A 16,425-nucleotide genomic window follows, 5' to 3' on the forward strand; every position below is an offset into this window, starting at 1 on the left:
ATTGTTTACTTATGTTTCCTGTTCTTCTCCTTGCACTGGCAGTAGTTTATTGGTTTAGTCTTTTCCCCAATATATGTTTCTTAATTTTTTAACTGGATGAAGATTTTTCTCGGTTCTTATTCCTTTTTATTCTCTTTGTTATGACCAGCCAGAGTGATCTTGTAAGCGAATTTATATATGTTTTTTTCTTTTTAGATGAAAGTGATGCTGAGTCGGATCGTCCTACACGAAGGCGACGAGTCGCTGAGCAAGCAGCTGAAGGTGATAATATACAGCCCCAGGAAGAAGTAAGTACAAATAAAAATGAGCGTTGAATAAAGCAGTATCGAATTTGCTGTATGCTATTGCTGGAAAGCACACCCGTACAAAAAGCATAAAAGTTTATTATCCATAGATTTTAAAATGGAAATCTAACTTGGTATAGCTTTTGATTGGACTCTACTCAATGCAGCACCAAGCCGCCTAAGGTCAGCATAGCTACAACACTCCTCATCAACTGCAATCTGTTCAAAGCTGCACTCTTTAGCCACTTCCAAAAGCTTTCTCTTATATCCCAAAAAGTTCCCAAACTGACTCCCATCCCTGCTAAATATGAAACATATCGGAAGAATTGTGTTCCGTCGTTGAGTTTCATAATAGCCAGGAAAACAAGTCATTGATTTTATTGTTATCTACTTATTTTTTTCTTTTTGAACTTTTAACTATGTTTTGACTCATCTTTTTTGTGTTTTTTAATATGAATTATATTTGACGTGAAGGTCAAATTCTTTTGATATGACCATGTATATATATATATATATATATATATATATATATATATATATATATATATATATATATATATATATATATATATTTATTTATTTATTTATTTATTTGGCTCCAGATGGATGGCTGAAATAGACCATCTTTGACAATATGTTATATTTCATCTGCAATCTGTATCCTAGACATATCAATCTGTCTTTCATTGTAGCCATGGAAAGTGGGATGTAATCAAATTTCCCAGATAGCTTGTTGTTTGACATACGTTCAGTCAAACGGGTACCGAAAACTATCCATAGACAATTCCTCGGAAACAGTAAACAAATTCTCCTTTATCCTTCGAAACGCCCATGTTTCAGAATCATTACTTGACCACTGTAATCACTGTTGAAACCCATTGACGCCTCTTTTCCTCGATAAACAGGAAAAAATATATTTTTCTTGGATTTGTTTTTTAAATGTGGGCTGAAAACCTTCAGGTTGGGTTTTAACTATAGTGGTTGTATTGTATTGTATAGGATTAAAAGCGCTTCTTGACTACTAAGGTCCTTGCGTCGGCCCTGCAGTGTGTTCCCACAGCTGAAGACTTTAGTCTTCAGACTATAGTCCCCCATTCACTGCGTTACTTCCAGATATGAAAAATTTTCTGTCTCCCTCATCACAGAGAAAATGAATTAAATATCCCTCTAGTTTTTCCTTTTAAGGCACTTGGTATTTACCAAGTGACATATAGCAATCGCAATTTCTATTGGTCTCTCTGTCCCGGTTTTGCTAGTTTGGGCACTTCCAGATAAGCTAGGACGATAAAATTGGCAGGCGTGTCAGGGACCAGACCGGATTAAATTAGAAATAGTCGTTCCCCCATTCGACGATCTGGGGGGGGGGGGAGTCGGGGACGGTTAATTCAGAAGAATTAGAAAAAATGAGGTATTTGTAACTTACATTTTTGGTGATCGGACCTTAATTAAATTTGATATTTAGCAAGATGTTGGGTCTCAGAGCTCTTGTTTTAATTCCTGGTGGGATCTGGTGACATTGAAGGGAGTTGGAGGGGAAACCTGAAATCGTGGAAAACGCTTAGAGTGAAGATATCGGGGTGAAACTTGGTAGGAAAAATAAGCACAAGTCCTAGATACGTGATTGACATAACCAGAACGGATCGGCTCTCTTTGGGGGAGCTGGGGAGGGGGGTTAATTCGGAAAAAATAGAAAAAATGAAGTATTTTTAGCTTACGAACGAGTGATCGGATCTTGATGAAATTTGGTATTTAAAAGGACCTTGTAACTCAGGCCTCTTATTTTAAATTCCGACCGGATCCAGTGCATTGGGGGGAGGGAATCAGAAATCATGGAAAACGCTTAGAGTGGAGAGATCGATGGAACCTGTTGGGAAGAATTAGCACAAGTACTAGATACGTGATTGACATAACTGGAGTTAGAAAAATTAGAAAAAAATAGGTATTTTTAACTGAACGGTTGATTTGATCTTAGTGAAATTTGATATTTAGAAGGACCTCGTGTCTCTGGGCTCTTATTTTATATCCTGACCGGATCTGGTTACATTGGGGGGAGTTGGAGGAGGTAACCGGAAAAATTGGAAAACGCTTAGAGTGGAGAGATGCTGATGGTACTCGGTGGGAAGAATAAGCACAAGTTCTTGATACGTGATTGACATAACCAGATCGGATTCGCTCTCTTTGGGGAGTTGGAATGGGGTGGTTAGTTCTGAAAAACTAGAAAAAATGACGTATTTTTACGAACGCGTAATCAGATCTTACTGAAATTTTGTATTTAGAAGGACTTTGTGTCTCAGAGCTTTTTAAAATCCCTACCGAGTCCGGTGACTTTGGGGGAGTTGGAGAGGAATCTTGGCAAAGGCTTAGAGTGTAGAGATCGGGATGAAACTTGATGGGAAGAATAAGCACGTGTCCTTGATACGTTATTGACATAAGTGGACTATATCCGCTCTCTTTGGGGGAGTTCGGGGGATTTGCTAGTTTTGGTACTTCCAGATAAGCTAGGACGATGAAAATTGGCAGGCGTATCAGGGACCAGACTAGATTAAATCAGAAATTGTCTCTTCCCTGATTCGACCATCTGAAGGGGGAGCAAGCGAACAAGATAGCTGAGAATAATTTTATTTGCCGATAAAACAAATAATTGTTCTTCTTAAGCATGGCTTGTGGTATGGGGGTATGATTCTTGCTTAGGGTGCAAGAGGTCTCAAGTTTGAATCCCAGGTGACGTTAATTTTCACATGAAGAAGATCTGAAATTAGATACGGGATCAATATAGCGATCGCTGAAATTTGGGAGGCATATCAGGGACCCGGTCAGATTAAATTAGAAATAGTCGCTTCCCTGATTTGACCGTCTAGGGTGGGGGGGGGGGCGGTTAGAAGGACGGTTAATTCGGAAAACTAGAAAATATTTGGTATTTTTAAATTATGAATGGTTTATCAGATCTTAATGAAATTTGATATTTAAAAGGACCTCGTGTCTCAGAGTTCTTATTTGAAATCCTGACCGGATCCGATGATATTGGTTGGAGTTGGAGGGTGAAACTTGAATTCTCGGAAAACGCTTAGAGTGGACAGATCATAATGAAACTTGGTTGGAATAAACTCTTGGCTCTTCCGACCTCGTCACAAGTGCCAGATGACCTCTTGGCTTTTTTTAACTTACGAATTGGTGATCGAATCTTAATGAATTTTGATATTTAGAATGACCTCGTGTCTCAGAGCTCTTATTTGAAATCCCGACCGGCATTAAGCCTCTGATTTTCCTTTTAAATCAATTTACGCTAGAGCTCGTGCCATATGAGCTCTTGGCTCTCTCAGCTCTTGCTTTTCTCTTTTTTTATTGGCTGATGGTGCTGCACAAGTTCTTGCTGTTATTTTCTTGTTTCCCCCTCTGTTTTTTTTAGTTTCCCTTTTAGTTTTCATATATTTTATATTTCGTTCTCTTTTTTTGTGTTTATTCATTTATTTTTACCCCCCCCCCCTTTTAATATATATATATATATATATATATATATATATATATATATATATATATATATATATATATATATATATATATATATATATATATATATATTATGTCTATATTTATTTTTGTATTTATTCGCTTATTCTGCCCCTCCCCCCTTTTTTAAATATCCCTTTTAATTCTTTTTCTGTCTCGTATTTGTTAAAGTTTAGGTTTGACTAGTTTTTATCTTTTTACAGTTTAATTATTACTCATAAATGATTATTCATTTTTGTTGTTGTTGTTTTTTCATTTTTGCCAGTTTTAGTGCAACTTTACGATTTGTTGACCCTGAAGCCCGAATTTCGCGCTTTGAGGGCTTGTGATAGATTTTTTTTTTTAATAACTTATCTAGCAGTACACTTTTGATTTCCATTCCCCCGCCATTTTGAGGTGTTTCCAGCCCTTTTTAAAATTCTCTTAAATTTATTTCGCCATAAATTTTATTAGTAAGATCAGTCAAAATAATAGTTATCAAGACTGAATCAGCTTTAAATGGCAATTTTTTCTCAGTGTACAGGTTTTTTTTTACATAATATTTTTTTTAATTTTTAACTACTATTGGCTAGGGTTCGCTCTTACTAGACTGCAGCTATTGCTGTAACTGTGATATTATTTTCCCAAAGCAAAAAATATTTATCTCGTCTTTTCTTTTGTAAATGGATTATTTTACTCCTTAAGCACGTCAATCTGGATGTTCATGCTCAGATTTAGGTCTGATCGGACGTATTGGCTAAGCCGAATCCCCTTCAAATGTAGAATTCAGTAATTGGATTAAACGAGCTACAGTCAATCATCTAGTTCAGTAACATAAAACTCTGTGTGTGAGTTCGTACACGGAGTTCATAATTGGTTTAAATACAGTATCACGGTCATCTCTAGCTAGACTTTTTGTTTAAACTGTTAACCAATGGCAAGTGTGTGCAGGTTTCTGGCCAGACATCCATGTTTAACGATGGAATTATACCTAAATATGGATGTGAACCCTGTTTTAGTCGTACAGTTAAATAAAAAAAGAGTAAGTTTTCTTAGCTGCAAGTAAGGATCGACATTAAAACTTAAAGCGAACAGTATTATTCCGTATATGAAAAGGGTTGTCCCCACCTCAACGCCTCGCTCTTTACGCTGAAGTATTTTATGGCACTTGTCATTTACCAAGTGACATATAGTGATCGCAATTTCTGTCGGTCTGTTGGTCCCGGTTTACTAGTTTGGGCACGTCCAGACAAGCTAGGACGATGAAAATTGGTAGGCGTATTAGGGACCAGACGAGATTAAATTAGAAATAGTCGCTTCCCCAATTCGATCATCTGAGGGGGAGCGAGCGAACAAGATAGTTGAAAAGAATTTTATTTGCCGATAAACATATTATTGTTCTTCTTGAGCATGGCTTGTGGTCTAGGGGTACGATTCTCGCTTAAGGTGCGATAGGTCTTCGATTCGAATCCTGGGCCACCCCAGTTTTTACATGAAGAAGATTCGAAACTAGGTACGTGATCAATATAGCGATCGCTGAAAGTTGCCAGGTATATCCGGGACCCGACCAGATTAAATTATAAATAGTAGCTTCGCCGATTCGACCGTCTGTCTGGGGGGTGAGTGGAAGGACGTTTAATTCGGAAAAATAAAAAAATGAGGTATTTTTAACTTACGAACTTGTTATCGGATCTTAACGAAATTTGGTATTTAGAAAGACTTCGTGTCTCAGAGCTCTTATTTTAAACCCCGACCGGATCCAGTGATGTTAGAGGGAATCTTTTGGGTGAGGATAGAAATCTTGGAAAACGCTTAGAGTGGAGAGATCGTAATGAAACTTGGTGAGAAGAAGCTCTTGGCTCTTCCGACCTTGTCACAAGTGCCATATGAGCTCTTGGCTCTTGTTATTGTTCTAAAAAGCAGAGTTGTGAGGAAGAGTCAAACTTTAGCGCAAAGAGCGAGGCGTTGCGGAAGGGAAGATCCCTTTCATATACGGAATAATACCGTTCATTTTAAGTTTTAATGTCGCTCCTTACTTGCAGTTTAAAAAACTTTTTAATTTTAATTCCTGAACTTTTTTCAATTAATGCATGTTTTGATTCACCGCACATGAATAATTAAAGCGAAATTTGCATATTATTTTTGTCGGCTAAATTACTTTCTCATAGTTTTGATTGGACGATTTTAATTAAAAAAAGGGGTTGGGAGGAGGTTTAGTTGCCCTCCAATTTTTAGTTACTTAAAAAGACAACTAGAACTTATTTTTTGGAACGTTTTTATTAGTAATAAATATATTTAACTTACTAATTATCTTACGCAACGAACTTCTATATTTGTATGTTTTCATTACGTATATGAGGGGGTTCGCCCCCTCGTCAATACCTCGCTCTTTAACTAAAGCTTGAATTTTGTCCCAATTCTATAAGAGTGACCACTGAATAACATAGCCTGTAGAAAGTGTAGTTGAAATTACTAAAAATACTTCAGCGTAAAGAGCTAGGTACTTTGGAGGAGACGATCACCCTTATATACGTAATAATTTCTGTTCGTTTTAGTTTTAATGCTACTTCTTACTTCCAGCAAAAAAAAACTTTTTTTAATTTTTTTTTAATAATGCTAGAAAATCCTGCACGGCTTCATGGAAATTATCTTCCCTCATGCTAAATTCCTCTATGGAGTAATCCTCCCTTGTAACCTCCCGCACCCCTTAATGCCAAAAAATTCCCCTGAAAACGTATGTACACTTCCCAATAAACGTTACTCTGTGTAAACAATGGCCAAATTGTAACGTGCAGCCCCTCCCCTGGGGACTCTGGGGGATTAATTCGTCCTGAAAGACATAATTATAGGTTTTTTGACTTTGCTGAACAAAATGGCTATCTCAAAATTTTGATCTGGTGACTTTGGGCATAAATTAGCGTGGGAAGGGGCCTAGGTGCCCTCCAGTTTTTTTGGTCACCTAAAAAGGGGACTAGAACTTTTATTTTCCGTTAGAATGAGCCCTCTAGCGGCATTCTAGGACCAATGGGTCGATCCAATCACCCCTGGGAAGAAGACAAACAAACAAATAAACACGCATCCGTGATCTGTCTTCTGCCAAAAAATACAAAATTCCACATTTTTGTAGATACGAGCTTGAAACTTCTACAGTAGGGTTCTCCGATACGTTGAATCTTATGATGTAATTTTCTTTAAGATTCTATGACTCTTGAGAAGTGTTCCCCTCTATTTTCTAAAATAAGGCTAATTTGTTCAGGCTCGTAACTTTTATGAAAAATCATATATTTTAAATCAGCATAAAAACATAATTCTTTCGATTTAACTATTGGTGTCAAAATTCAATTTTTTAGACTTTCGGTTACAATTGAGCCGGATCGCTCTTTACTACAGTTGGTTACTACGAACTGTTTGATAATGGGTTTTCAGGTCAGTCATTATCCCTCTGTTGCGGATGCATTTTTATGGCACTTGGTATTAACCAAGTAACATATAGTAATCACAAATTCTGTCGGTCCTGGTTTTGCTACTTTAGGCACTTCCAGCTAAGCTAGGACGATGAAATTTGGCAGACGTATCAGGGACCGGACCAGATCAAATTAGAAATAGTCGTTTTCACGGTTTGACCATCTGGGGGGGGGGGTGGGGGGCCGGTTAATTTGGAAAAAATAGAAAAAAATAAGTATTTTTAACTTACGAATGGTAAATCAGATCTTAATGAAATTTGATGTTTGGAAGGATATTGTGTCTCAGAGCTCTTATTTTAAATCCCGACCGGATGGGGTGACATTGGGGGGAAATCTAAAATCTAGGAAAACACTTAGAGTGGAGGGATCGGGATGAAACTTGGTGGGAAAAATAAGCACAAGTCCTAAGTACATGATTGACATAACAGGAACGGATCCGCTCTCTTTGGGGTAGTTGGGGGGGATTAATTCTGAAAAATTAGAAAAAATGAGGTATTTTTAACTTACGAACGGGTGATCGGATCTCAATGAAATTTGATATTTAGAAGGATATCGTAACTCAGATCCCTTATTTTAAATCTCGACCAGATCCATCTTCATTGGGGGGCAATTGGGGGGGGATATCTTAGAAAATAATTAAAGCGGAGATATCAGGATGAAACTGGATGGGAAGAATAAAAACAAGTCTAAGATACATGACTGACATATCCGGATCCACTTCCTTTGGTGGAGTTGGGGGGGGGGATTAGGAAAAATGAGGTATTTGTAACTTACGAACGGGTGACCAGATCTTAATGAAATTTGATATTTAGAAGGATTTTGTGCTTTAGAGCTCTCATTTTAAATCTCGACCAGATCTGGTAACATTGGGGGAGTTGGAGGGGAAACCGGAATTCTTGGAAAACGTGAAAATTGGGTATTTTTATCTTCCGAATAGGTGATCGGATCTTAATGAAATTTGATATATAGAAAGATCTTATGTCTCAGATGCTCCATTTTCGACTCGAATTGGATCCGGGGACAATGGGGGGTTGGAGGAGGGAAACAGAAGTCTTGGAAAACGCTTAGAGTGGAGAGATCGGGATGAAACTTGATGGGAAGAATACACACACGTTCTAGATACGTGATTGACATAATTGGAACGGATCCATTCTCTTCGGAGGAGCTGGGGGGTGTTGATTTGGAAAAATTAGAAAAATTAAGGTATTTTTAACTGAAGAACGGTTGACCGGATCTTAATGAAATTTAATATTTAGAAGGAATTTATGTCTCAGGGCTCTTATTTCACATCTTGGCCAGATCTGTTAACATTGGGGGAAGTTGGAAGGGGAGATCGGAAATCTTGGAAAACGCTTAGAGTGGAGGAATTGGGATGAAGCTTAGTGGATAGAATAAGCAAATGTCCTAGATACATGATTGACGTAACCGTACTGGATTCGCTCTCTTTGGGGGAGTTGGGGGAGGGGTTCAGTGATTTTGCGAGTTTGGTGCTTCTCGATGTGCTAGGACCATGAAAATTGGTAGGCGTGTCAGGGAGCTGCATAAATTGACTTGATACAGTCTTTCTGCCAGATTCGACCATCTGGGGGGTTAAAGAGAGAGGAAAAATTAGAAAAAATGAGGTATTTATAATTTACGGGCGGGTCATCGGATCTTAATGAATTTTGATATTTAGAAGGACATCGTGACTCAGATCTCCTTTTAAATCAATCTATTGATTCTTAGAATTTTGTTAGAGCTCATACCATATGAACTCATAGCTCTTGTTCTGGTATAGTCAATGTTCTTTTTCAAATTATTTGTATTCTAGATAAATATTATAATTAGATAATTAGATAAATATTTTGTTGCAAAATTAGTAATACTTTAAAACACCATTGGGTGGCCGAGTCTTTTACAAATTTTAAATAAATTATTGTATCCTGCCAATTTATATGCAATACCTTGTTGCTGAGAACTTTTTATAATCCCCTAATGAAGCGATATGTTTTTGTGTACAATTTGGATTCTCCTTTTAATTGATAATTTGTAAAAATTGGATTGTACCTTGTTGTAATCTAAGGATTTGTTTTTGAAAATTTACTAAGAAAGTGCTAAACTTTATGAGAAGACAGGGGAATAGTTAGAAGTGGAAATTGAATATTTTTGAATGCTACTTCTACTACTACTAACAAATCGCCAAGCTCCAAGCCACCTGAGGCCAACACATGCGCATGCTCCTCCTCCATCCCAATATATTCAAAGCCTCCCTCTTTACACCCTCCCAGGAAGTTCCCATTTCCTTTAAATCTTTCTTTATGACATCCTCCCACCCAAACCGCGGACGACCTGTCTTCTGTTTAGCCGTAGACGGTTCGCCGAAAAGGACAATCTTTGGTAATCTATCAACCTTCATCAGCATAACGTGCCCTAGCCATCTCAAACTTTTTCTGAACCACACTTTTCATACAGCCTACTGTTTAAGATACGGTCAGTCAAGCGGGTACTCGGAATAATCCGTAGTTAATTTTTCTGGAAAACTTCTAGCAGAGTCTTAATATTCTAATCTTGGCATGCACACTTAGAACACTCTGAGTCTTGGCTATTCTACTTTTAATATCTTCGCTGCTCCCACCTTCTTTACTAATAATACTACCAAGGTTAGTGGAGCTGTCCAACTGATCACTTATTTCGTTGCCCAACGTCACCTTCTCATCTTCTCTTATTCCTAGCTTGAGTGACTTAGTCTTCTTAACATTTATTTTAAAACTTATTCTTGCACCCTAAACTCGCAAAACCTTTAAAATGTCATTCATTTTGTTCACACTTTCATTTAGGATGCTTAAACCGTCTGCATAATCTAAGTTCAGGAGAGTTTTGTTTCTCCATTCTAGTCCGTGGTCTCCCATTCTACCAAAATGACCCACATAGAGGACGATAAAACACAGCCCTTCTTAAATTTTGATTTAATACGAAAACAGCTGGTTACTTTATTTCCTACCTTAACCGCAGCAATGTTATTCTCGTACATAGCACTAATCACTTTAATTTATTTGTCTGATTTACCATACAAGAAAAAACCCTTTGCTAGAGCTCTTCTATCAACAGAATCGAACGCTTGCTCATAATGTTTAGAACTGAGGACCATAGGTGTGTGATAACTCAGGCATTTCTCAATTATTAACCTAAGAGTGAAAATTTGATCGGCACATCCTCCACCTTTTCTAAAACTGCACTGTTCTTCTCTTAAAACTTTGTCTACAGCATTTCTCAGTCTAAAAAGTATCATATTACTAAGTACTTTATTACCTATAGAGACAAGACTAATGTCCCGATAATTACCACACTCACTCTTATCATCTTTCTTATACAGTGGTTTGATTGAGGTTTTTCCGCTTGGCACTTCCCCCTTTACAAAAATCATATTCACAATCTTCAGTAACTTATTTCTAACCTCAGAACCACCATATTTAAGAAACTCATTTACCACACTATCAGCCCTGGAGCCTCATTATTTTTTAATCCTTTAAGTGCTATCGCTAATTCTTCCTCACAAAACAGATCTTCATTCACATCCAACGTATCACAATTTTTTCATTTTCCTCTATATGTTTTCCTGCAACTCTATCTCGGTTTAGCACATTCTCGAAATGTTCTGCTCATCTCTCTTTAACCCTTTCCTCATCACTAATTGTAGCCCCGTTCCTATCTTTAACTGGGACAAGTCCAGATTGACTAATCCCTCTCAATTTATTAACATGTCAGTACAATATTTTACTGTTATGCCATCTAGCTGTATCTTCCATGGCCTCCATTTCACGTCTCCGTAATTCACATTTTAAAGTTTTCTCGACATTACATTCTTTTTGTTTTCATATGATCTATCACTCAGATAATTCTTGCACAACATCCTTCTCCTCTCCATTAAACATAAAGCGTTTTCACTAATATTCCTTGCTGCTATCCTAACTTTTTTCCCCAGGATACCGTTACTAACTTCATAAATTGTTTTCCTTAAGGAATTCCATCCATCTTCCACATTGTCAAATTTTAAACTCTCCAGTTTAGTATTCAACTGTTCCTCGAAAGTTTCTCTAAAATTATCGTTCTAAGATTTTCCCAACATCATAACTTCCCGGGAGGTAGTTACCCTTCCGAACTTTCAGCTTTAAATTAACCCTAGACACTACCAGATGGTGGTCTTTACTTTTAACATCAATAAAAGCACTCCTATATACCTTAGTATCTTGTATTGATCCTGCCAGTATTGATCCTTCGGTTTGCAAAAACATAATCAATAACGTCTGCTGTTCTTACGATTACGAGAATACCTTGTTAACTTGTGGGCCATTTTATGACCAAACATCGTATTGGCTATTGCTAGATTGTTATACTTTCAAATTTGCAACAACCTGTAGTCATTGCTGTTTTCTTTTCCTATACCAAATTTGCCTAGCCTAGGATGCCATCTATCCCTATTTCTACCCACTTTTATTAGTCGACTCCGAAGTCCGAATTCGGCCCTTTGAGGGCTTGTGATAGTGATTTTTTCGAAATAAATATCTTATCTTATCTTACCCCAGGTGTAAAATCTCTAAATAAAAACACCATGTTTCTGCCTGAGACCCTGTCTAATTGCCCCTGTAATAACAAGTAAAATTCATCATAGTCCCAGCCTAAGCAAGACTTAGCAGCTTCCTTATTCATCATGAGCCCTACTCTCTGCTATGTACCCCATCCTTCCTGCCTGAGTAAACAAATTCTATATTACCTAATTTCATGCTACCCACTCTTGGGATATAAGTTTCTGAAAACAAGTCCAGTTCGAATCGTCTGTATTCATCAGTCAAAATGTCGATACGATACTCATTTTTTAACGTTGTAACACTCCAAGTTCCAATTTTTAAATTTTTTAAATCATTGAAATTATTTTGGCCTCAAGAAAAGCAATAATCCCAGATACCAATGCAGGATGGGGACAACACATCTTCCCAAATCTACATCGAAGCGCTTAAACCGGTTTAGAACCGGATAGCGAAAAATCCCTGAGACATCTAGTAGAATAGAGACTTCGTGCAATCCTGGGCCCATCTAGGTAACAACATGGTTGTCGGTACTTGGCCATGATCTTCTATCAACAAGAGTCGAAATCCTGCACAGACAGTCTCAAGCTTATTACCTCCGACTCATTATGTGTTAATGCCTACCAATAATATGCTAGTATGGGAAGGCAACCCACAGTTGATAAATTAGCAGGTTTTTCAGCCCGAAAACGTCCACCAAATCACACTAAACCCAGAAAAAATATCCATTAATCAAAATCCTGTGCAAATGCTGTGTCGTATACTAGGCTATAATTTCCTCGAGGGGTGACACTCCTCAAGTGGGAATACAGTTGACCGCAATATCAACAGTCTTGCAGGTACCCCGAAAGGGTCTAGACAGCCCTTTGCAAAGGCCGGTTCCATAAATCTGGATCTTACGGCCAGTCGCAGTTTTCCTCCTACAGAGGATCCTCCCACGATGGCGTACCGCATGACCATGTAATTTAACAAGTCCAGTTAAACAAAAGAGAAGAAAAACATGAACGGGCCTTACACTGGGAACGAAAACATAAAATTGAATAAGCAGAAAAGTGCAAGGCGTCGTATACAAAGTACTTGCTAGAGTTACCTCTTAACATCCCAAAGGGGACAAACAATGAATTATTCAGTTTATGAGATTCGTCTCTAGGCAGAGAGTAGCTTTTTTTTCGGCAAACGATTATGGATAGAATCATTTAAAACCAGGTTAAAGGTACATTCTTGAATTTGCGAAAATTTGCAAAGAAAAAGTAAATCCAGTCTTTGTATTTTGAATGCACATGGAAAATATATTTTGAGTTTGTATGGGCTCACAAATAAAGTGGAAGTCTTTACTGTATAAAATTTGTGCTTACTATTCTAAAATATATTTTGCATTATTTCATTGACTGACTGTGATGGTTAGTGGGTGCTTTGTCAATGATTTTACAGTGTTGGCAGCGGATTTAAATGTTAATAATGGTATTAATATTTTACTATTAATAGAGACCATGCATGGAAGTAATTTTTGGGTATATTCCTCTGAATTTAATTGATATAAGTTGAATTCCTTATTCACGGCTGCAATTTTGTAGCACTAGTAAAACAACCCTGAAACCAATTAGTGATGATACGTAGAACAATTTCAAACCTGAAAAAAAAAAACCAAACGAAGCCAAGTGGACTTGGTTGGCTGTTGTATTAATGAAAGTAAAACAGTTCAAAATAGGGATGATACCTTTTTATTGACAGTGAATAGATATAAAATTATTTAACTGGATATTTCGAACACATATACAGTGTTCATCATCAGCAGTAAAACTAAAAGACATGAATAAAAATAAACAAAATTTATACCTAATAAACTAATTACATATAGTTTATTGCTCTTATTTTTTTCAATGCAACAGCCGAGGCAAATCTCTTTGACCTTTTCGGAACTGTTTTACTTTCGTCATGGAAAGTCAGTGTGGTTTTCGAAGTTATCTACGTTGTATTAATAGAGTGTTAACGTCGAAAAACACAAGTCAATTGTACTAGAAATTGAGTTTCGTTTAGCCTAATATGAAATGAATATCATAATGCAAAAACAGATTGAGAAGCATTTGCTTTTAGGGCTACTAAATTGCGGAATACCTCCTTCAAATGATGAAGCTCCTATTCCTTTAATCATTATTAAATGAAGTCAGTTTGCTCCTTATAGAACTTCATTATTTTGTCGATCACGAAGTCTACTAATCTGCTTCATTGATTAGTTTTTATGTCTTTCATATTATTATTGTCTATGTTGTGGTTTTGTCATTTTTCTCGCCTTTATTTAGTGTACTATTTTATTATATATCTTGCAGCATCGTTGTTTTATGAGTCCCTCACGATAATATCATGTTCTCCAGGTTTTTGAGTCTCTTGACAATATCGAGGCACTGACTGAAGGCGTAGGCGATGGCAACATACGTGAAATCTTTAGTCGGCCGAATGTGAAATCGGAATTCTACAATCGATTCAAAAACTTTCTTCGCACACACACAGACTCAAAAGGTCACAATATCTATAAGGATAAAATTCGTCTCATGTGTGAAGGTTTGTTTTGATTCATTTACTTGCAAAATTGTACTTAATTTTTATAGAAATGCCTTTAATAGTAATATTCTGACGGAATACGCTAGTAAATCCTTAGTATGTTGGAGCAATTACAACAATGAACTAACCTCTGATCTTTACAATGCTTTAGATCCAGTAGATTATTTTTGGATTTATTGGTGTTTAATTTTTCTTACTAAGTTGTCTTTCTAATAGTGTCTGAACTTTTACGTGTGCTATTAAGTTAACTACTGTATGGACTAATTTTTATCATGATATCTCTTAAATTGTTTGGGTGTCTTCTCTTGTTTATAGCAAAAACGAGATCCGTCGTGGGCTAAATTACCACTGCGTCTTCATCAGGTTTATTATACCGTCGTTTCAAAAGCAAATGTGCGCATCAAAAAGAAAATGGCCATACCCCAGCTCTAGGGTTGACAAACTTCCCCACAGCCCTTAAAGCAAGGGCTGTAATTTATGCCACTTGCCTGTTGATAACATGTAAGGTTTTCATGGGAGTAATGGTTGATTTGAAATTGAAAGTTTTAGTTCCCTTTTTAAGAGGACAAAGTGATTGATGGGCAACCATTCCCCAAGCCCTTTTTTCCCCAAATACATCTGATCAAAATTTTAAGATAGTCATTTTGTTCAAAAGTCCAGAGGCCAAATATTTATGCTTCCGGGATTGAAACCCCCTACAAAGCCCTTGGGGCAAGGGTTAAAAGTTATGTAAGCTGCTTATTGTTAACACATAGGGTTTTTATGGAAGGAGTGGTTGTATAGACTTTGAAGGAGGCTCATTTAATTGAAAAACTAAAGTTATAGTATCCTTTTTAAGAGACAAAAGTGATCAAGGAGCAACCAGCACCAGCTACCCCCCTCTAATGACCTTTTTCCCCAAATGCATAAATTGTTTGAATGTCTTCTCTCGTTTACAACTAAAACGAGATACGTCGTTTTCCCTGGGTTAAATTACCACTGCGTCGTCATCAGGTTTATTATACCATCGTTTCAAAAGCGATTGGGTGCATCTCATGTTTTCAATAAGTGAGAAGACAGTGTATCCGCAATCAAATTCCTGGGAATTTTAAACACCCTTGCAGGAAAAGGTAATAGTCTCTGAATCATAGGTTTTTATTTGCTGACATACTAAAATATTTCCATTTTGTACGGTCCATGAAATGATAGTTCGGTTGAATTGAGTTCGGTGCTAATAACACAAAGGTTAGGATTAGATCCTCGCATGACTTTATTTTTTGCTGTAATAAGTATGCTGCTGTGGCACATGTGCAACATTTTGTTTTGGGAAAGGGGGAAGCGATTTAAAAAACGGTTGAACTATATTGAAATTGCAAGACTAAAATAAATGAAAAAGATATCAAGGTTTCAGGGAAGGGGCACCACGCGAGCCAGTTAGAGGGAGGGGAGTAACTGCCCCCACCCCTTCGAATTTGAAATTTAATTTCTTATTTCTACTTCATAGCTATTTTATATGTTAGGTATATGCCATAGTAAAGCAGTGAGACTGGCCAACTGGTCGTTATTGTTTGCCAACCCTGTGCTTCGTTTTTCACAGCTATTAAATAGCACTGTACTCCTAAAAATAATGTCGTATCAAAACAAAAAGTTCACCATTAGAACCGCTTTGTCCGAAAACGCTATGGGGCCTAAAGGAAACTTACAGTCTCTTAGATTGAACAATAAGGAACATCCATTGGCTTAAAAAACGAGGAAAGCTGCTGTAACCCCGATATTCTGTACCGAAAGTGTCTTTTTTCCGTTTTTTCTTCCATGCAGCTAGCGAGGCACAGAAAAATCACAGAGGACCGTTTAATGGCTCGTTTTAAAGGAAATTGCCACATCTGTGTGCTTTTGTAATAAACAAAAAAATATTTTTATGGAATAGCTGTAATCGTTGTTGCAGCAATAGCTGCAGCCGAGTATATCGTGGCTGCTGCGACAGCTGCTAATTAAGAGGATTAGGATTTATGGCTACTCCCGGCTTTGTGTATATTTGCTCAATGTTGCTCTGTCTTTTTTTATATTCGTAAAAAAAGAAATCCTTGTCCC

At 37.1% G+C, this 16,425-nt stretch overlaps 1 protein-coding gene across 1 annotated transcript in view; it reads left to right on the forward strand.

The window, feature by feature from the left end:
- The window catches only part of LOC136032891 (DNA replication licensing factor mcm2-like), a 77,221-nt gene that overhangs the window by 18,775 nt on the left and 42,021 nt on the right, over positions 1-16,425 (forward strand). Inside the window, exons 4-5 of the mRNA XM_065713326.1 lie at positions 196-287; positions 14,169-14,355. Of these exons, the coding sequence (XP_065569398.1) occupies positions 196-287; positions 14,169-14,355 (279 nt within the window). The remainder of the gene's footprint in view (positions 1-195; positions 288-14,168; positions 14,356-16,425) is intronic.

The sequence above is a fragment of the Artemia franciscana genome, chromosome 11, assembly GCF_032884065.1.
Source record: "Artemia franciscana chromosome 11, ASM3288406v1, whole genome shotgun sequence".
In the NCBI taxonomy this organism is placed as follows: Eukaryota; Metazoa; Arthropoda; class Branchiopoda; order Anostraca; family Artemiidae; genus Artemia; species Artemia franciscana.